Here is a 22350-nt window from a genome sequence, read left to right as displayed (position 1 = left end):
TGTCTGTATTTCGAGGTAGCTTAATGCTAAATGTAGCGACAGTCTTCCTCGCTCAGTGACAGCTCAATTTCCTTCGTGTTTGTTTATTTTTCCCGTCACATTTCGGTCCCGCTCTGTCTTCCTTATGACGCCCGTCATCCCCGTCCTGTCCGCTGTCTCGCTGGCGCTTGTGTCTCTGTGTCCAACCGCCCTGTGCGCGCGCAGAGACGTGCTCGAGCTCGGGGACGCGGACTTCGACTACCTGGCAACGGAGCACGAGACCATGCTGGTGAAGTTCTACGCTCCATGGTAACCGTTTCTCCTCGCTCCGGACATCCAGTCAGTGGGTTTGATTTGTATCGCATGCCGCTGCAGGTTCCTTGGATTTTCTCATTAATTCCACTTCAGAATATCTGGATTTTAAAGTTGCATACGATTAAATACTCTGCCTACCATCTAGCTACAAGAATATTGAGACTAATCTTTGAAACTAAACATCCATGTTAAATGTCTATTACGTTTTGGTGCAGATATTAAACGCTTTTTATAAAGCTGTCAGCTACTAATTCTTTTGTTTTGTTCATCCATCCGGCTCCCATCAATCATTCAGACTATCCACCCATCTATCTGTCCATTCACCTATTCATCCCTCCCTCTATATTCAGTCCATCTATCCATTCATCCAACCATCCCTCTTCTGCCCATCCATCCATCCATCCATCCATCCAATTAACCGATCATCTTCAGTCCATTTATCCAACCAACCATCTTCAGTTCATCCATCCTCCATGATGTTCTGGTCTTGTTCCAGTGGGTAAAATTCTGGAAAACCTTTGTTGGATTCAGTGGGATCAGAGACTGACTTGGGCCTAGACAGAGAGCGGTACACACCTCCAATCAAGGTTGACTCCATACTTGTTTATCTCTCGTCTTTTGTCTCATTTCTTTTGTCTCTCAGGTGCGGCCACTGTAAGAAACTGGCTCCAGAGTTTGAAAAAGCAGCGGGTCGACTGAAGGGAATCGTTCAGTTAGCAAAGGTTTGTTAATATTGTTTCTATTGCTGTTGATGTTATCATCACAAACAGAGAAAAATAGAGGTTTGACTCATTTCCCTCTGGCTGCCAGGTGGACTGCACTGCTAACTCTGAGACCTGTGGTCGTTTTGGCGTCACTGGGTATCCGACTCTGAAGATCTTCAGGTCTGGGAAGGACTCTGCTCCCTATGATGGGCCTCGCTCTGCAAGTAAAAACATAAAACAAGAAAAACAGATTTAAAATGTAAAAACTAGAGGCTGTACTAGGTATAAAACCAGCTGTTCATTCTAGATTTATATCCTGATAGACATCATATGTCCAGAAAAATAATCACTCCAATGGATTTAGACAGACTTTGTTTCAAGGTTCTAATAATAATAAAATAAATATATACATGAATATATTTATGCAAAGAGATTAAGAGTACCAGTAAACTGGATTTATTAACTGGATTAATGAAGTATCCACAACTCTCCTAATGAAAAAGATTACTTGCAGTATAAGGGGAATCTATCACTATTTCAAAACTTTGGGCTCCTTTTGTTTACTACTTTTAGTTACTAGTGATCCTCTAGTGCAGTGGTTCTCAAACTTTTTTCAGTGATGTACCCCCTTAAAAATATATTTTTAGTGAAGTACCCCCTGACACGGGCAAAATATTTTTGGAATTAAAAAGAGGTACAGTGCTGTAAAATCACTGTCTGATTTATTAAAGCCAAACAACTTATATCAGTGAACCTGACAAATACATCCAAATTGCAAACATTGCATGGTTAAACAAAAAAGAAAACAGAAGACGGTGACCACCAGGAAGGTATAAAACCAGTCAAACCGTTTTATTTTAAAGGATATTGAAACTAAATACTGAATATAAAATTCAGTGCATGAACACACATTTATATTTTATCGAACTTTTCACAAAATAATTTTTCCCAAGACTTATTATGAGGAGCCTACTGATTTTTTAAAGATATTTTGAAAAGCTTCACGTACCCCCTGCAGTACCTCCACGTACCCCCAGGGGTACACGTACCCCCATTTGAGAACCACTGCTCTAGTGTCCTAAAATAACCTTCTTTCTTTGTAAACTTCTCTTCTTTGTTCTGTGTGAATTGCATACTTGAGTTTGTATCTTTTGAAACACACAATAGTAAAATAATTTGGGCTAATCTTTGAAAAAATAGAGAACCCTTTGTTGTTTTGATTGTTGGGTTTTGTTTTTTCTCTTTTCTCATGCATTGTCTATACATCTCATAAATAAGTGGCTTGCTAGGAAAGACAATTTATTTGCACTTGACATTTCCTTCAATGAGAGGGAATGTTTTTTTTCTGTAGCATTGGAAGCATTTTTGAGAACCCAATAAAAGTTCTGTTGGAAAGAGTTAAAAACACTGATATGTTTGTTCAGGTGGGATCTACAACTACATGACGAAGCAGACCGGTCCAGACTCACTCCACCTAAAGAGTAAAGAAGACCTCCAGAACTTTGTCAACAACTACGATGCCAGCATTGTCGGTATGATACCGCCTGTCCTTTTGGGCTGGGTCCGCCTGGTGGCGCTGTTGCTCTCTTATATAGTCGTGTGTTTTTGTTCTCCAGGTGTTTTCTCAGGTACCGATGCGCCGCGTCTGGATGAGTTCCTGAAGGCGGCCGGTCTGTTGAGGGAACAGTTCAGGTTTGCTCACATCACTGAACTGCAGGTCGCCGAGGAGCAAACCCAAACCGAGTGAGTTTTCCGACACAAACACTGAGAAACACAAAGTCTTACCAAGCATCTTTGGTCCAGTTTCTAGTGCCAATATCTTAATTTTGTTTTGTTTTTCAAGTTTACCAGCTTACAAGTAACTTTTTGGGAAGATTTCGGAGCTTGTTATATTTAATAACAAATTATTTAGTCAGAGTTGGTTAGTAACTAGTTACATTTACTCAGTTACATTTAATTGAGTAACATTTATGAAAAAAGTACTTTTAGGAGTATTTTTACTACACTGTACTTTTTACTTTTACTTATGTAAATTTCTGGATTCTCTCCCCACTGTGAGTAAATTTACTAAACAAAGAACAAAAACTTGATTTAACCAGAAAATCACCAGACACACTCTGGCAGTTTTTGATGAAGTTTTATACGTTTTTATTGAAATAATCTGAGTTTGAGACAAATTGATTTTTCCTGATTTTTTTGTGACTATGTTATTTATATTAATTATTTTCATTTTGGTCTTTAAAATACCAAAATTTCCACATAGCTGTATTTTGGTCTATCTTATTATGTAATTTTTAATATTAAATAATTGACGTTTGGATCAGTTAATTATTACCAGAGTCGCCTTTTTACCAAATACTTTTATACTCTTTTGTGAGTAATTTCTAGGATAGTTAATGTTTACTTTTACTTGAAGAAAAATATGTTAACTACAATTTTCAGGTACGCTACCCTCCTTACAACAAGACATTTCAAAGCAGTATTTACATAAAACAAGCTGTTTTTCTAAAAAGTTACTTATAGGTTTGTTTGGTCTCAATTCAAGTGTACAAAGATATTTTCACTAGAAACTACACCAGAAATACTTGGTAAGATTTTGTGTTTTTGCAGATTTACACATGTTGAGAACAGTTTTCAGAATTAAATAATTTTGCGGCGTTTTCTTTACTTTTCTTTGTTTTTTCCAGGAGCGTTTTGCTCTTCAGGCCTCCCAGACTGGCCAACGCCTTTGAGGACAGTGTCGTTGTCTTCACGGATTACCTGACCATCAGCTCTCTGAGACGCTTCATCAGAGACAACATGTGGGACTTTTTCCACTTTGCAGATAAAAGAAGAAATCTGTTTTTTTTTACTTGGTTTTATTCTCTGTTTTTCTGTGCACAGCTATGGTCTCTGTCCTCACATGACTATGGAGAACAGAGACCGCCTCCGGGTTCGTGACTTGCTGACTGCGTACTACGACTTGGACTACCATCACAACGTCCGAGGGTCAAACTACTGGAGGAACAGGTGACAAACCGTCACACAAGACGGGTTTATTTCTGGGTTTCTGTCTTTGCATGCAGGCTACAGAGTCTTTCTGCAAAGTTTTTTAATGCTCAAACAAGCGATGGTTTTTGATTCCTTCATCTGAAGCATTTCAGTGTCAGGTTTTTAAATGGTTATGTACTTATGGCTCAGCAGACGATCAGAATTGTCATGTCTGGAGCTTCAGTAGTTTGATCAGTGAAAGACAGATCAACTGTTCAGGGAGCAATATTTACATTTCCTCTGAAAACAAAGATCCAACAACTGGTCAGGTGAAGCGGACTAATATGGATGGATGGATGGAGGGATGGTTGGATGGTTGGATACTTTAATGGATGAATGGATGGAGGGATGGATGGAGGGATGGTTGGATGCTCTGATGGATTATTGGACATATTGATTCCTCTCTGATTGATTATTGGATCCTGATTTGATCAGCTCTTACAAATATTTTAACTTACCATGAAATCATGAGTCATGAAATCCAGTTTTGACTGGTCAGCGTGAAAAGATGTTAGATATAATTTCATTTTAATAATGAAATAACACTGAATACTGAAGCAAGCGGCTTCTTATTGATGTGTCGACACTTTACTGGGTTTTATCAATAGATTCTGGTGCAACCGGCCCTTTAAGAACCCAATGGCCCAAAATGAAGATGAGTTTTCTGCCTTGTAGAAAGAAGTGTTCATCTCTCTCCTCTTCATGCTTGTTGCCAGGGTGATGAAGGTTGCCTCCAAATACAGTGGGCGTGGCCTAATCTTCTCAGTAGCCAATAAGAGGGACTTCCAGGCGGAGCTGGAAGACGACTACGGCCTGGGGACGGCGGACGGCGGCGAGCTGCCGTTTGTCACCATCCGGACCAAACTGGGCCATAAGTACACCATGAGGGAGGAGTTCACGTAGGTAACATGGCCGACTAGGGCCGCGTGCCGCTGCGCCGGCGTAGAGCCAAATGCGTCTGGTCGCCTTCTGGTTACCCAACTTGACGGCGTGTGTTTCAGGAGGGACGGCCAGTCGCTGGAGCGGTTCCTGGAGGATTACTTCGCAGGTCGTCTGAAGCGTTACATCCGATCAGAACCGGTACCGGAGAAGAACGCCGCTCCTGTGAAGGTGAGATGGACAGTAAGGCTGTGTTTGTTCACTCAGCCGGAAAATGCAACAAAATCCACTTTTTTCCTGCATTTTCTTAGATTGTAAAGTAAGAAAGACCCTGAGCCTGTCGCCGGACGATAAATTGTCCCAGACTTTATCGCGATAAACGATAATATTGTTGTTTTGAGGCCATTTTCAAGTAATGGTAGAATAATGCAAGAAAACTTTCTCAAAACTCAATAAACTTTAAATTCTAATGAACATTTAACACTGGAAGTCCTTTAAATGATTGATGGAATGACCTGTGGAGGTTCTGCTGTGACCTCTGACCTCTGCTTGTCTTCTGCAGGTGGTGGTTGCCGAGTCGTTTGATGACATCGTTAACGATCCAAATAAAGATGTTCTGATCCAGTTTTACTCTCCGTCGTGTCCACACTGCAAGAAGTTGGAACCGGTTTACAGGGAGCTGGCGGAAACGGTACAAGATTTGGGTTTTTTGTCGCATTTAAGGCGTAAAACAAAACGGATTTAGCTGCAGCAAACTCATCGTTTCATTAGGAACAAACTACACCTCCAACTAGGGCTAGGCAGTCAATCGATTTTATCAATTGGTTGAATTTTTGAGGATTTAATATTTGGAAAATCAAGAGTTTTATTTCCATCAATGAATTTCCATAGTTCAGAGTGATGTCATCAGGCTGAGGGTGGCCATCTTGTTTGACAAGCATGTTGAACAGCTTTAATTTATTTGGACTTTGAATTCAGGTCCAAATAAATAAAAGGCTAATGACAATGTTACAAGAATAAAGTCTTAATATTTCCAGGATAAAGTCCTAATATTTGGAGAATGAAACATTTTTATGAGAACTCTAACAAAAAAAATTATTATTCAATATTAAAAAAATGTTTCTCATAATTTTAAGAATTCTTCCGGTAAAATTGCATCTTTATTCAGCTGCTATGATGACAGCATTTAAAATCTTCCTCTGTTTTCTCAGCTGTATTCTGATCCAAATGTCGTTGTTGCCAAGATGAACGCCGTCAATAACGACGTCCCGCTGGGATACGATGTCCAGGGGTGAGGTTTCACTTTTTATCCTAGATCAACTTTTACACGTTTTATTACGTAACAACCAGACTCATGGATTCTGTTCCTCGCAACTTTTCAAAAGTTTCTCATTTTTATTCTTATTTATCATTAATTAATCTGTCACAATAAGGAATTAATAGATAATAGTATGATAAATTAAAATAAGCACAAATTTGCTTCTCTGTTATAAAATGTCAGTTAAATCCATTGAAGTCTGAGTTTGTAAAGTGAAAAAGATTTAAGACGTTTAGAAAACTTTCAGTAGATCTTTGTTTTATGCTGTTTTCCCCTCTTTCCAGCTTTCCAACCATTTATTTTGCTCCAGTGGGTAAAAAAGATGATCCTGTTCGATACCAGGTAAATGTTCGGTCCAGGTTCGGTTCTCTCAGGTGCAGCGGGTCGTCTCATGAGGTTAGATGACGTCTCCTGCTTTTTTTTCCAGGGAGCTCGGGAGCTGAAGGACTTCTTGAAGTTCCTAAAACAAGAAGCGAGTCACAATCTGGTGCTGCCCGGGTTTAAGGAGGAACTGTGACATTTGTTTACCCGTCGATCTTAACCGAGAAAGAATAAATCACGATGTCAGTGAGAAACAAAGGGACAAAGTTAGTTCTGCTCTCTCTGACGGACCTGATGTAGAATCAGTGTGAACCTCCACAGAACCGAGTCTGCCCACATTTCTTTCTTTATGCCCAAAATAACTTCTTATGTTGCCTCACTAGATTTATTTATGTATTTCTTTATTTTTGAAGCCATCACATATGCATTGGGTTTATTTTTTGTATTTTAACCCAAGCTGGATGCTATATTTATTTATTTATCATGTGTACAATTTGTATATGGTGCTTTGATGTATTTATTTATATTTTACGAGAGACTTTAAGCTTCTTGACAAACTAACAGATGTGATGATACTGATCCTGAACTCCGCTCTGAGCCTTTTTACTCTGTAATCTCTGCTGGGACTGTTTAATAAAATGTTAACTCACATCTGGCTGTTTAAATAAGAGCTTGTGTACTTCTTAAATGAGTGATAGCGTATGAAAATCTGTTTTAAAATTTTTGTTATTAAATGTGAAAATAAGTCTAGGTTAAATGTATTGTTGTTCCTCCCTTTATTTTCTATACTTCAACGTACAATAATAACCCTGAACAATAAAAGATTGATTTATTAACGCTGCAAACCCATAAACATATTCTTAAAACATTAATTTACCGGGACAAATGTGTGTGTAGTGGTGTCAAAAATAATGTTAATATCTTTATTACTTCAAAAACATTTTTAAAAGTATATATATTGAAAAACAAGAACAGCTTAATACAATTTGTAAGGGGTGTCAAACAGATTTTCTCCTTAAAAGGCGGATTGCGTGCGAAATTTATTTCATTCACTCTATTGGTAGATTAATGTGTCAATCATATTAATTCTCGTCGCTGATTGGTCAGGTTTTGGGTCCACCCTTTCGGACCCTCCCTCTCGCCGTACCTCCCAGAACCTTCCAGGCGGCTGCTGTCCGGTGCACGTTGTCAAAAATGATGGGCCAGCAGGTTTTAGTGCTCAGTAAGTACTGAAATTCACCTAAAGTTAAGTTTTTATTATTTCAGTTAGAAGTATTGTTCGCCTGGTGTTCTGGTTCCGCTCATTTTGTTGGCGTTAACACTCAGAGCGGAGCGGCTGAAGCACAAAGCTGCTAAGCAGCAGCATGTGCTAACCAGGCTGGTGCTGTTCGCATCACGGCGCCACTTCCTCAGTGCGGGTTAGAGTTAGCATCGTTAGCTCCAGCTACACGACCATCACCAGACTGAACGTCTCCACCCAGCCGGTGTTAGCATCTTTAGCTTAGAGGCGAAGAAAAGCGTGAGGGAGATGCTAGGTTAGGCTAAGCTAAATCGAGCTAACTGTCACCGTTACTCAGCATGAACATGTGCCTGTAAGGCTGAAAACTGACAGACATACACGTCTTTGTATGCATTTGTACTAAACATTGAGCTCTAAACACGGTTATAATTTTTGTTTTTGGTATGTTGTTAATATATGTAAGAAATTTGGCTGGTTTAGGAAACGTCTAAGCAGTATTGTACTGGGTTGTGTTGGGTATTTTATTTAATGCAACCAAGCTATTTTACATTATTAGGAAATGCATTGTTTTGATATACTGGTGTATAATATTTTAGCTACTTTACTGAATAGATTTTTTTTAATTTGATTAATATAGGAAGTATACTTGTATCATTTATTACCATCTTCAATCAACAGCCAACAATGAAAAAGTACATTTTCTATTCTCCAATTTGTTTTTGATTTTAAAAAAACACTTGTTTTTTTTTTTTCACTTTTTCAATTTTAGTATCAAATCAAAAATAGAAAGTGAAAAAAAATGAGACAGAGTTGAATTTTACTTTAATATAAATACCAGGCAGTTTACATTTGCACAAAAATGTGAAACCAGATCATATTGTACAATCTAAATGCTTTTAATTTGACACAGAAAAGCTACAATAAATCCTATTGTTGTTAAATTAATATATCTTTGGTTATTACATTTATGTTATCTAATATTTATTAGAATCATTCACACAATACCTTTTTACTCTGCTGGCCAATCCAACAAACTGACCATTGGTGTGTTTTCTATTTTATAATTCTGTAGTATTTTTAGAATGTTTTATTCTACTTTTAGTCTTTTTATTTTACTATTGTCTTGTTTCTATATACCCTTACTATACAGCAATAAAAAAATTATGTCCTTTATTAATAAAATGGATAGGACTGACATCCTGTTCTCTTAGGATTTAAGTGACCGAAACGCAGCAGAAAATTGTTGTGAAGACTTTGTGATGATGAGAAAGATTGATTAATCAAATTATAGTAATCAGAGCAAAATCGTAATTGTATGACTGCTTGAATTCAGTATCTGGCAGAATATTGCTTTTCATCAATATTCAAGATTTCATGTTTTATTTTTCTGCTGTTATGTGAAAATTAATACTTTGTTTTGTCCTTAAAGCAGGGTGACTGCACATAATTAAAATAACTTTTAATTCATGTAGCTAAAATCAAGGCCTTAAAATGTCTTACGTTTTTTTTTTTTTTTTTTAAAGTAAGTTGGCCTTATGTACTTTGATCACAACCATTATATTTTTTATGGTGACACTAACTAATCATGTATATTCCATTTGGTTTTATTTTCTTGTGGGACATTTCTGTCAGGCATAAGATTGAGTCTACAGACATTGAGACGGTTAAGGCTACAGCTAACTAGCTGTGCAGCTAATTACCCATGGTACCTAGTTAGCTTTAATGCATCTATTATAAGTTTAGTGCAGCTACAACTATTAGCATTGAAGTTGGAGGTTTATTGAATTTAAAACATGGTGGTCAAGCACCAGCCTTACCAAGTCTTAAATTTCATCCATAAGTCTTAAATTTAAATTGGTAAAACCTGCAGAAACCTTGCTAAAGTCTTAACTACTCACCTTAATCTTAAATTAACTTTTTTCTTCCTGATGCCACATCATCCAGGCTTGTTAATATCTCTGTTTGTTTTCTCCCTCCAGATCAGAACGTGAAGAGAGAGTCGGGACGTAAAGTCCAGACAGGAAACATCAACGCTGCAAAGGTCAGTTTGAACCACAGTGTTGTGGATTTCTACTAAATATTTCTCCTAAAACATCAAGCTGCTTCTTAAAGGTCAGGCGCTAGCTGCGTTTCCATTGACCACGTAATTGTGCAATTTGACGTTTCAAAATAAATTCACTTAACGGAACCACGGAAATTTCTAAAAAAAAAAACAAAAACAAAACTTCTCTATTAAATATTTTGGTGCTAAGTTGAATTTATTATTTTTTTTTCACAAAACTTCAATGGAAAAACATTATGTATCACACTGGTCACATGATCAACAACCGGATGTTGCCACTGGCGCAAACAACAAAGAAGAAGACAACAGAAAGTAGTAGTCGGATGATGGCACTGTGTCACCAAACATTTTCATATGTGATTTTATTTGCGTTTCTTATTTAATCAAAACACTGCAACTGCAAATTTGTGTTGGTTTTTTTTACATTAATGGAATATTGACAAAGTTTTGCTTACATTTGTGATGGAAACGCAGCTGGTGAATCTGTTCACTACAGATCTGAACGTCATGACGGTTCTGGTTTGTGGTTCTGTCTTTAACGTCCCAGTTTATTTCAGACCATTGCAGATGTGATCAGAACCTGCCTCGGCCCGCGGGCCATGATGAAGGTGAGTGTGCTCCAACATCATCATCACATCCATTCTCTGCAGTGGTCAGTAATCCTCCATGTTCTTCCTCCCAGATGTTACTCGACCCCACAGGAGGAATCGTCATGACGAATGACGGGAACGCCATCCTCAGAGAGGTCAGGGTCACTGATGACTTCCTCAGCTTGGACAGATTGGAAATGTCCAACATGGATGTTTGGCTTTGTTTTCTTCCTAACATCAATCTCTGTGGTAACAGATTCAGGTGCAGCACCCTGCAGCCAAGTCTATGATTGAGATCAGCCGCACGCAGGATGAAGAGGTAGGAGACGGCACCACCTCAGTCATCATTCTGGGTAAGGATTTAGATTCTTTAAATCCACAGAATATCGCTTTAAAACAATAATATTACTAAAAAAAACAGATGTGATTTGATCAATGATTTTTCTTTGTGTCCCAGCTGGAGAGATGTTGGCCGTCGCTGAGCAGTTTCTGGAGCAGCAGATGCATCCGACGGTGATCATTGGCGCCTACAGGCAGGCTCTGGAGGACATGCTGGAAACCCTGAAGGAAGTCAGGTAGACACAATCTTTTCTCAGTCACAACTCTAGCAGGAAACCAGCCAAAAATAAAATTAAAACTTTAGGACAAGGGGGCACCTGGTATGCAAATTGCATATTTTTGTAAGGCCTTTGGATCTCTCCTGCTTCCAAAAACAAATGCTTTAAAAAAAAAAAAAACAGTAATTTTTTGGTAATATGTTTTTAGGTGACTGGAAAATGAGTTGTTTCAAAAACTTCCAGACTGTTAAATCACATTAAAGGGCCACTGTGCCGTTGCCTAGCAACCCCAGCGGAGTTCTGCCTGTTACTTAGCAACCTAACCAGAGCTACACATAATCAGCTGCTTTGGTCAGCTGCTTTTACTGCTGTATGTGTAGACCTGTCACAATAAATCAATTAATCACATGATAAATTAAAACAAACTCAATAATTTCCATTTGTATGATTAGTTTTTTTCTCTTTCTCTTGCTACTAAAAACTGGATGAAAAAAGTTTTCACTCTGATGGTTGGTCTCAGCTGGCACTTCTTTTGAAGGACAATTTTGTTTACAGACATTTTATAATTCATTTTATTTGTTGTATCTGTTGTTTTTGTCTATTTATTTTGGATATTTAAAATGTCTTCCAGCTCCAGCGTTAAATGTTCATTAGAATTTAAAGTTATTGATCTTTGAGAATGTGTTCTTACATTATTATACCATCATATTAATTGAAAATGGTCTCAAAACAACAATATTATAATTTATTACAATAACTTCTGGGACAATTTACTGTTCAGCAGAATTCTAAGCATGTGCTGTACAATGGCTGCTGGAAAAGACATGTGTTATCTACCAGTCATAAGTTGTTGCATTCTTGTTGGTTGTGTAGGAGGCTCTACTCGTGCTTTTCAAAGATGTATGGTTATATAATTGAGCATTTTTTCCCCAGCCATTTCCATATTTGAGTGCAAGTGTTGAGTTGGGGAGCGTGGCCAGCAGCAGCTTATTTAGATTTAAAGGGAAAAGATGCCCTAAAACAGATCTGACAAGACAAAAATTATCTAGGAATGGTTTCATGCAAAAATTGTAACAAACATGTTTTGTATAGCCAACGTGTTCAAGGAAGCAAAATAGGTGACCTTTAAGCAGATCACCAACCCTCTGTCTCTCCTCCTGCAGCACCCCAGTGGACACTTCAGATCGCTCCATGATGTTGAAGATCATTCATTCGGCCATCAACACCAAAGCTCTGAGCCGCTGGTCAGAATTGGCCTGCAGCATCGCGCTGGACGCCGTTCGGACCGTCGAGCTGGAGGAGAACGGACGCAAAGAGATTGACATCAAGAAGTACGCCAAGGTGGAGAAGGTGAGACCACCAGGATTCACTCAGCCTGTAAAAACACCAGGAGGTTTAGAGGTGTAGAAAATTCAATCCAATTCAAAAATACTGAACTATTGTTCTTACAGTTAGTTTTTGTTTTTTAACATCTTAATTTGAATACTTTGTAACAGATCACTAGAGGAGCATTTTCAGAATAACTGCAGTTTGTTTTTAGCTGCTTTAAAGCTACATCTTGTTCTAATTCCTGTGGTGCGTTCAGGTTCCAGGTGGGATCATCGAGGACTCCTGTGTGCTGAAGGGCGTGATGATCAACAAAGACGTGACTCACCCCAGGATGAGACGGATGATCAAAAACCCTCGCATCATCCTGCTCGATTGTTCTCTGGAGTACAAGAAAGGCGAGAGCCAGGTAAACATTTATAACCAGACATTTTAATTGATTTTTTCCTCCCTCGCTCTTTTGTGAAAAAAAAAAATAAATAAAATAAATAAAAAAATAATACAAATGACAAGCTATGAGATGTTTTGTTTAATTACAGGAATATAGTTGTAATAGCAGAAAAAAGATCCAATCCTACCAGAAAAATATCTTATAAAAAAAAAAGTAGTTTTATTGAGAAGAAAGCTTAACTAGATTATTTTTTGTTACTATATCATTCTCATACGACAGGGGTGTTCAAAATCGGTCCTTGAGGGCCGGCATCCTGCACGCTTTAGTTCTCTCCCTGGTGGTAGCAACAACCTTTTCAGCATGTTAGTGTTCTTCTTAGGTCTTCTGACAAACCATCATTTCATCCAGGTGCGTTAAACCAGGGAGAGAACTAAAACCCGCAGGATGCCGGCCCTCCAGGACTGACTTTGAATACCCCTGTCATACGACAACTAAAGAAATGTGCAGCTTTGAACACCTCCAGGATCTGTTCATCTTTGATGGCCTGGATGAGAGTCGACTTCCACTGGACTTCCGAAACAGTCCGGTCCTGACTGATGTTACATAATCTAGTATTACTTGAAACTATGATTTTGTAAAATCATGGCACTAAAAAAAAAGTAACCTGGTTGTCCCTTCGATTTTGTTGTAGAGTGCATTAGTGAAAAAAAAATCCATATTTTCCAAAGGCAAATGGATAAAATCGGCCTACAAAATGCTAATTATTGTGCAACTGCTTTTTTTAAAAATGCTATCTTGTTTTATCTTCACCCCCCTCACCCCCCCCCCCCCCCCCCCCCCCCCCCAAAAAAAAAAAAAAAAACTCCAATAACTTTAACAAATTGACTATATAATGTAATCATTAATAGATCCGTGAAAATACATAAAAAGCTGTTGCACCATACCAAAACGAAATGGATTTAAAGCATTTCGAAACTGTTCTTTTTCTGATCTCATTTATATGAAAATAATTTCATATGGTTTCCTGCAGACTGACATCGAGATCACCAAGGAGGAAGACTTTGCCAGGATCCTAAAGATGGAGGAAGAGTACATCCAGCAGATCTGTGAGGACATCATCCGCCTCAAGCCAGATCTGGTCTTCACTGAGAAAGGCATCTCAGGTACTAAAACCCATCACACCTGAACATGTGGCTTCGTTTTTGCTCCTCTGGTGTCTTAACGTTTTTTTTTTCTCTCTCAGATCTGGCTCAGCACTACCTGGTGAAGGCGAACATCACCGCCATCCGCCGTGTGAGGAAGACTGACAACAACCGCATTGCCAGGTACGCTGCGGTAGGCTTTCAGCTTTTCCACGGCGTCTGAAGTCAATAAGATGATCATATCTCCAGGATGAAAAGCAGTTAAAAATTAAATGAAAACTTTCAGAAGGAAGTGGACGTAATGATGCAAAATCTATGTTTTTTTTATACTTCTATTTGGGCCTCAACTGTGTCTAAAAGCAGACCAGGCGCTTAAAAAAAATAAAACACCACCCAGGCGGTTTTTGGTAATGAGTTCATGTTTTTTGGTGACTGGAAAACGAGCCGTTTCAAAAACCTTTGAAATGTTAAGTCACATTCAATGAGCCATCTGTTACCTAGCAACCTAAGCTGAGCTCTGGCTCTTTTCAGCTGGTTTTACTGTTGTAAAATCGCTGCTGGAAAAGACAAGTGTTTTGTTGGCGACCTAATACTAGGACGGCTAGTAAAAACTTAATGCACGGACACCACTTACTGCATTCTTGTTGGTTGTGCAGGAGGCTCCACTGATGCTTTTCAAAGTAATACGTTTGTATAATTTCATATTTGTTTGTAGCCATTTTCACACGAGATCGTAAACGTTAAATTGGGGGCCGTGACCAGATGTAATGGACATGTTTTGTGTGGCCCATAGACTTTTTCCTAACCTGTTTAAGGAACAATGACAGATCACTTTTAAATGTTTTCTTCATCAGGGCGTGTGGCGCTCACATTGTCAGCCGGACCGATGAACTGCGTGAGCAAGACATCGGCGTCAAGGCGGGGCTGTTCGAGGTGAAGAAGATCGGGGATGAGTATTTCACCTTCATCACAGAGTGCAAAGACCCGAAAGCCTGCACCATCCTGCTGAGAGGAGCTAGCAAGGAGATCCTGGCGGTGAGAGCGGCAGCCCACTTGTTATATCAGCCTGGCAGACTGGTTCGTTTTGTAACTGTGTCTGCGGTCTGCAGGAGGTGGAGAGGAACCTGCAGGACGCCATGCAGGTGTGCCGCAACGTGCTGCTCGAGCCGTTCCTGCTGCCAGGAGGCGGCGCTGTGGAGATGGCTGTGTCGAAGCATCTGACGGAGCGTTCCCGCGCTCTGACTGGTGTGGAGCAGTGGCCGTACCGCGCCGTGGCCCAGGCGCTGGAGGTCATCCCCCGAACCCTGATCCAGAACTGTGGAGCGTCCACCATCAGAGTGCTGACATCGCTGAGGGTAAAAGTCCAAATAAATAGCCTCCCTAGAGCTGAGAAAATCTATTGTATCAACTATTGTGACGATTAGTCAGATTTTAAAAATTGGCATATTCTGCAGATTTTTCATTTAAACCACTTAAGATTTTTTGTACTAGAATTTATTTTTTGTTATCTTAAATGCAAAATGTATATATTTTTTGTACAGTTTTGGCTTAATTACTGCTCTGAGTATGTTTTTTTTTTTCTAAAGCAAAATTTCCTATTTTTGAGTCTGTATACACCAATTAGCGATTAATCAATTACTAAATTAGTTAACGATTATGTTTAATCCTTTGTGTCCATCGGTATAAATTAATATTTAGTGCATCAGTCAGAAAATGCATTATGGACAGGAAAAACACATAAATATGTTGCAGGCCCAGCCAAAATAACAAAGCAACAACAACCTTTGACCTATATTCTGGAACATACGGTAACTCGCCTGCTTTTTAAATCTGTGGAGCTCAGCGGGTTAAAGGTCGCCGTGTCTTTTCAGGCCAAACACACCCAGGAGAACAGTGTGAATTGGGGCGTCGACGGAGAAACTGGCTGCCTGTCTGACATGTCCGTTCTCGGCATCTGGGAGCCACTGGCCGTGAAGGCCCAGACCTACAAGACTGCAGTAGAGGTCAGAACTGCGGCCCGATCAGAACCAGTACCGCCACTGGTGTTCATTACTCTCAACTCTTACCATTCTCTCCTGTGATAAACAGACGGCCATTTTGTTGCTGCGCATCGACGACATCGTCTCTGGTCATAAGAAGAAGAACAAAGACGAGCAGATGGGAGGACAGGGCGCCGAGTAGGTCCAGTTGGATCCGTGTTGAACCAGAACATCGGAGTCACTCCAGCTGTGTGTGTGTGAGTGGATGTGTGTGTTTAAACTCTGTATGTATGCATGTGTGGGGACCAGATGACTCGCTGAAACTTAATAAAAACAAATTTTGGAAACCTGAACCTGTCTGCTGGTTTTGTTTATGTAAAACCGGAGTGCTCAAGTCCAGTCCTGGAGAACTACCATCCTGCAACTTTCAGATGCTTCCCTGCTCCAGCACACCTGAATAAAATGAATGGCTTGTTAGCAGGTCTGTTCAGAGCTGATCCCGGCCTGTTGGAGTAAGGATGCATCTAAAAGTTGCAGGACGGTACCTCTTGAGGACTGGACTTGAGCACCCCTGATGTTAAAGTTTATTTTCGCCAGAGTTCTGTTGGTTCTTTTCGTGCCTGAAGCTTTTATGCATCTAAACAAACTGGAGAGAAAGAATCCTGAGGTCTGCTGAGATAAATACAACAGTGAATCAGAAGTCAAGCTACTATTGCTGTCTGAACAAATGCATCGCTCCGAACCAAACACAACCAATTAGAGCCAAGAGGAGAGTCTTGGTGCTGTCTATCATCCTCATGAATAAGCTGCTAAATTAGCTTCTTTGTTACTTGTGACCATGCTAACTAGCTTTAGCATTCACAACAGGCTATGTTAGCTGCAGGAGAGGATAGCAGTGCCACTTTTTGGGTGATTGACAGCAGTAGGACCCGCCTCCTGGTTCTGATTGGTTATTTCTAGTTAGCCCAGGGAGAACTCAGATAAGCTTGATTTTTTTTTTTTCTTTCCAAATTATTATACCATATTTTCACAACATAGTGATTAACTTATTTTTTATTTCAACAAATAAGTAAAATATTTTTTATAAAAGTTACTGCATCTTTGAGGACTCAGTATTTGTCTGAATTCACCAAAGATTTAATTTTTGGCATTTCAATGTTTCCTCCTTATTTATTTAACCTTTAAAAAAAATATATAAAATGAGTCAGCCTACACTTCAAATTGTGGTAGTTTCAGCTAGATATCTCCAGTCATGCTATTACCAGATTATGCTAATTTGTGTTAAAAAAGAAGAAAAAAAGAAGTTTGATTTAGAATATAAATTGAATTTTACATATTTAGAAAATTACAAAACTTAACAGGAGTTATCTTATACTATCTACCGCTGTGTTAGACTAGCTAATAGCAGCGGTAGTTAATCTATCACAACGGAACATTTGAAATATTTTTGCTTAGATTCCATTTCCTGCAGTAGGTGACGTAATAACGATTTGGGCGTGGTTTCTAGCAGTCAGCTGACGTGAAGCAGGCGGTCATGTGACTCACCACACAACGGTCACAACAAAGATGTCGGCTGCAGGGATCGGCCGGGTTTTCGTGATTTTAGTAGTTTGTGTTTTTAGTTCGTGTGAAAGTTTGTTCATCGGAGGAGATTCTTACAAAAGAGAGGTAATGAAATAATCAAAAGCCGAATATGTTTTAAATTAATTGCCTTAAAGGGCTGAATTACAGCAGCGAGAAACAGGAAGTGAAAGTTTTTATTAAACAGAAAGTTAGACTTAAATCTTTCACTGTTCTTTAATGGGATTAAAACCTGCTTGATAATTGCTTAGATTTTTAAATTTATTTTTTTAGATGTTATTAGTGTGGGAAAAGCAGGATGAAACTCAGTATACTGATTTAATTTGATTAAAAACAACACTCATGTGACCTGAGAGACGAGATAATTGCACTGACTTTAACAATCTTAACATACTGTAATCTATAAACTGTTAATGACATGATCAGTGCTGCTGTTTGATCATAGCTGATTTGTTTTCTTCTTCTGTGCTTCAGCTTACTGTGAAGTTGTACCCGAACACGACGCCCTCTGGCGGTGAGCTCCTTCACGTGAGAGCTGTGGGCGGAAACGACACATTGCACTTCCTGTTCTGCAGCCAAGGGGCGCCAACATTGCTGATCGTTCACACCAACTCTTCTTCCTCTACTGTCAAGGTTTGGGCAAAATTCATTGGCACTGAACAGCTTAAAAAACAATTATTATACATTAATTAGCTAATTTAGCTTATTTTATTGGGTGGTCACAGTATTAAATATCTGATTGTTATACAAGTACTTAGTTTATTTCTATCACTGCACAAAGCTTAGTAAAGTTAGCATGTTTCACCTTTTGACATAAGTCCAACAAATCCTCATCAAAAAGTTGACTGGCATTAAAGTGAGTAAGAAACTAATTATTCATTAATGTTTTATCTTTATATTTTAATTAAGACCATGGAAAGAATGTTAATAAATATTTAATATTGCAAATGTTCGCTAACTAAAATGAGGTGTATGAGGAATATGAGGTGTGTCTTGTTTACTCTTGTCGTAAATCAAGAGCAAAAATAATGTCAAGCCAGAATAAGTCATATCTTTCATCTATTTATTTTTTTTTACCCCTCTGGCATCTAAATGTGTCTAAATGTTTGTTTTTCAGGTGAACTGGCCTGAGTTTTTGGCTCGTAATACCAGCGGCAGCCTGACAGTGGAGCCGCAGAGCAGCGTCCTGTACAGCACCGCCGTTGTCTTTAGCCGGGTCAGAACCAGTCTTTACCCTTGTAGAACAAACCCGACTGTGTGTTCACTGGAAAACCTTTTTTTTTTTCTTCTCTCAGCTGTTGGAGTACGATGATGAAAACGACACGGCCGAGGCGAAATCCAACTTCTTCCCCGCCTACAAGCTGAAGGACTTCATCTGGACTCGGATGAACCTGTCCGATTCCACCGCGACGCTGTGCGGGTCTCCCCCACGGCCCGGCAATGGGTCGCTTTGCCTGCAGGTGGGACACTGGGACAACCCAGGACAGTCACACCAATGAGCAACAATAACATTGTTATTATTATCATTATTGTTGTTGAACTATTTCTCTGGATGGTTAAGGGAAAATTCAGAGCTTTTATGACTTTGTGACAAAGTTATAGAAATGATGCATATTCTAATAAATAGCTTTTAAATTTGACTATCTCAAATTTGACTTATTTTCTAAATATAAATGAGTTTTGATCCCAATCCTTGTACTATGAAATATTATCTCATAATTATGGCTTAAGTATTTTATATTATGAAATACAGAGGCTTAATTATGTCATAATTATACCATAATTATGTGACGTGAAATTGACTTAGAATGATTCCATATTTTTTACGAATATTTTTCATAAATATATGGTGGTGCACAAATAATATTGAACTTTATTATTGTTAATGTAATAATACTTATGACATAATTCTGGTATATTAAAATATAATCTAATTTTCATGTAGCTGTTTATCATCCCTCTTGTCTTTCCTATAATGTATTTATAGAAGTGATATTCATAAGATGGAGGCAGTATTTTTATTCTTATTTAATAAGTGCCTGAGATGGGTTTTCATATTGCCTTAAATTTCCTAACCTTTTTGTTTTCCAGTTGTCTGTGTTTGGCTCAGAGGGGCGTGTTGACCTTGAGCCCCGCCTCCTCCATTCTGCTAACTCCTCCCAGTTGGAGGTGTGGCTTAACGGCCTGCCGCCCCGATCCAATACGTCCAGGTTCATGTTGGAGCTGGAAGCGGTGGGCGGGGCTTATCCACTGAGCAAAGTGGACGTTCGAAAGTTCATCGACGACGAGTACACACCTTCAATATTCCAGGTGACAAAACTTTATTTTAAAGTTCTTTGTTTGCATTATTTGATTTTATATATATTTTACCATTTTATTCAGCGTTAATGTGAATTTTTTAATATTTAGTATATATAGAAACGATGGCCTGCTTTAATGGTCTACTGTAACTCTTCTGTTGTGATGTTTTATTTTATTTTTTGTATTATTATTTAAACCTGTTTTTAAAGTACGACATAAATAAATTTGACATTAATCAAACTCTAGATCTTTAATCTAGAAAGTTTGATCCGTTTGGGGAATGTGAATGCCTAATCGAACTCTAACTAGAGAAGCAAACTCTGGAACTCGTGGTTTCGGTTTGGTTGAAGTGAATTCTAGTGCGGTTCGAATGCATATGTGAAAGCAGGAAGTGGACTAGAGCACAGAGCATTCTGGGTAAATACAACAAAAACAAATTTGTGAGTTTAGAGCTAGAGGGAGAAATGGGACATGTTTTTTTATTTTTTTAATCAGTCAAAATAGAAATCTTACAACTGCTAAAATCTGACGCTCCTCCATTTTTCTTTACATTTTGTGAAGAAAGAAGTTGTACTCAAGTCTTCTTCAGAGGTTTTCACATAGCTTCTTTCAGTAGTTCTTGGTGCAGCGCCACCACAGGTGAGGAGGTGAACTTTTTTTTCAAAGGGTTTGGTTGGTTTGACACAATGTAGTGTAGCAATTTTGGTCTCCGGTTGAACAGAGTCTACTGGACTATGAGGTGTGGAAACCCCTTGAAATCCACTTTTGGGCTGAGTTGTCATTGTGTGGCAGAAAAGCACAAAAGTTGTAATAAAATGCTGTGTTAGTGCACATATTAACTTATTTTGAAATCTCTAGAATCTGCCGAAGGTGACATGATCAGTAATCAGTCATTGGTTAATTAAATGTCACATTGTAAGGCAGAAATCCCATGGCAACATCATGATTTAAAAAAAGACTTTAAACTCAAGTCTCATTGTGTTTAAAGAGTCAAGTTGTTTGCAGTCCCACTGGGATCTGGTTCTGGTCATAATATAATAAAACTACCAAAAATGTTGTGAATTATCACAGCTGATGACATTTGGGACTCAAAATTAGATATATAAGACAATATCTGGCTCTATCAACATGAATTTCTGACAACCCTGTTGTTAGTATTGCCGTTCCCATGCTGCTTTTTTTTTTTTTTTTTGAAGCATTTTAAAAATTTTCTGTACGTAAAAAAATGTGATCAAGTGAATTTTCCGTGAATTATTTAGAGTCACATTTCACAGAAAACTTTGTGAATACTGAACCGTGACTAGGCGGGGATTCCGGTGTAAACTGACCGGCTCTGCTGTTCTTTAACCGGGTGTAGTTTCTCTCCTTCAGGTGTCTCTGTGGGTGTCTTCACCGAACAACGGCTCGGACATCCTGGGTTTCGTCCAGTGGAAGCCAGTGGCGTACCGGACGTCCCGTCCGAGCCTGGAGGACGCAACGCCGTGCCGTAACTCCGATCCACGGCAGCAGAGCGGGAACTCGACGTCTGCTTCATCGGCTCTGATTAAAGCTTTTTACTCCGACCCAGCAGCCATGGGGATGAACGTTAGCTTCGGCATAGCTGGAGAACCTTACTACAACAGCACCATGTTCCTCAGCTGGTTAGTTCATCTATTTGTTTTTTATTTAGTGTTTCTGATCCGTCTGCCGTTAAATCGATGTATGCCATCTCTCTCAGGACGATGCTGGTGGGCGTTGGCTCCCCTCCGATTGACTCGTTCTCCCCGCTGGTGATCGGCATCTTAACGGCTGGTCTGGGGATTCCCATCGTCCTCCTGCTGGGGGGCGGAGTTTTCGTCTTCATAGCGAAGAAGCGGGAATCCTCAGTAGCGGGCTACGAGCCAATCAACTGACAGCATAGCCCCAGCCAATGAGATGTTGAGTCTTTTTTTTAGAAACTTCGGATGACATCACTGATGATTCAGCCAATCGAGAAGCAGTCAGTTTAATATTTCAGCCGTAACTCAGATCAGTTTTAGTCAGTAGATTAAATTGGCAGGAAGCAGAAAATTGTTTTAAGCGAGCATGACTGAGATTCAAAAGCATTTATTTTATATAAATAAAATTAGCTTTTTTTCTTTTTTATATAAAAATGTATAGATATTTCATATAATGTTGAGATTTTAAAGAAAGTTATTACTTCGTATCTCAGGTTTGGCCTCAAAATAGAAAGCTACTGATTACACAACATATTTATTTTATTACATATTTTTTGTTTGGTTTGTTATAAACCTGGAGGAAACGTTGCTTACGCCACAAAAACACAAAAATATTCCCAAGTATTTTAGTGTAGTTTCTAGTGCAAATATCTGACTACATTTGAAGTAAGACTAAACTAACTTGCAAGTAACTTTTTAGCAAAACATAGGAGTTTGTTTTAATGGAATAATTCCTTAATATTGATAAAAAGGTTGCAGTTGCAAGGAATTTTTTTACTTATAACAAGCTTCTATGTCTTGCTAAAAAGTTACTTGTAAGTTAGTTTTGTCTTATTTCAAGTGTACAAAGATATTTGCACCAGAAACTAAACCTAAAATACTAAATGTATATTAGATATAAATAAATGTACCTAAATTGTTGTTGGTTTGAGCCTGAG

The 22350-nt window shown here is 38.8% G+C and overlaps 3 protein-coding genes across 3 annotated transcripts; all 3 read left to right on the top strand.

The window, feature by feature from the left end:
* On the top strand, positions 1-7303 carry LOC114155788 (protein disulfide-isomerase A3-like). Its single transcript, XM_028035884.1, has 13 exons — positions 1-288; positions 938-1016; positions 1105-1222; positions 2423-2530; positions 2615-2741; positions 3686-3799; positions 3882-4007; positions 4745-4927; positions 5030-5138; positions 5470-5598; positions 6119-6198; positions 6510-6567; positions 6653-7303. Exons 1-13 carry the CDS (start codon positions 125-127, stop codon positions 6740-6742), a joined length of 1485 nt encoding a protein of 494 aa, XP_027891685.1. The 5' UTR covers positions 1-124; the 3' UTR covers positions 6743-7303.
* A 362-nt stretch (positions 7304-7665) lies between these two features.
* Positions 7666-16186, top strand: cct3 (chaperonin containing TCP1, subunit 3 (gamma)). Its single transcript, XM_028035875.1, has 14 exons — positions 7666-7768; positions 9766-9827; positions 10406-10456; positions 10531-10593; positions 10695-10791; positions 10896-11013; positions 12159-12345; positions 12581-12730; positions 13743-13875; positions 13956-14037; positions 14709-14889; positions 14964-15209; positions 15726-15857; positions 15943-16186. The coding sequence occupies exons 1-14, from the start codon at positions 7741-7743 to the stop codon at positions 16033-16035; spliced, it is 1623 nt and encodes a 540-aa protein (XP_027891676.1). The 5' UTR covers positions 7666-7740; the 3' UTR covers positions 16036-16186.
* Positions 16187-17347: 1161 nt separating this feature from the next.
* Positions 17348-22123, top strand: glmp (glycosylated lysosomal membrane protein). The gene is made up of 7 exons (XM_028035914.1): positions 17348-17501; positions 17889-18047; positions 18532-18630; positions 18710-18874; positions 19506-19724; positions 21087-21355; positions 21433-22123. Exons 1-7 carry the CDS (start codon positions 17400-17402, stop codon positions 21605-21607), a joined length of 1188 nt encoding a protein of 395 aa, XP_027891715.1. The 5' UTR covers positions 17348-17399; the 3' UTR covers positions 21608-22123.
* The last annotated feature ends 227 nt before the right edge of the window (positions 22124-22350 follow it).

The sequence above is a fragment of the Xiphophorus couchianus genome, chromosome 13 (genome assembly GCF_001444195.1).
Source record: "Xiphophorus couchianus chromosome 13, X_couchianus-1.0, whole genome shotgun sequence".
In the NCBI taxonomy this organism is placed as follows: domain Eukaryota; kingdom Metazoa; phylum Chordata; class Actinopteri; order Cyprinodontiformes; family Poeciliidae; genus Xiphophorus; species Xiphophorus couchianus.
This window is presented reverse-complemented; position numbering and strand designations above follow the sequence as displayed.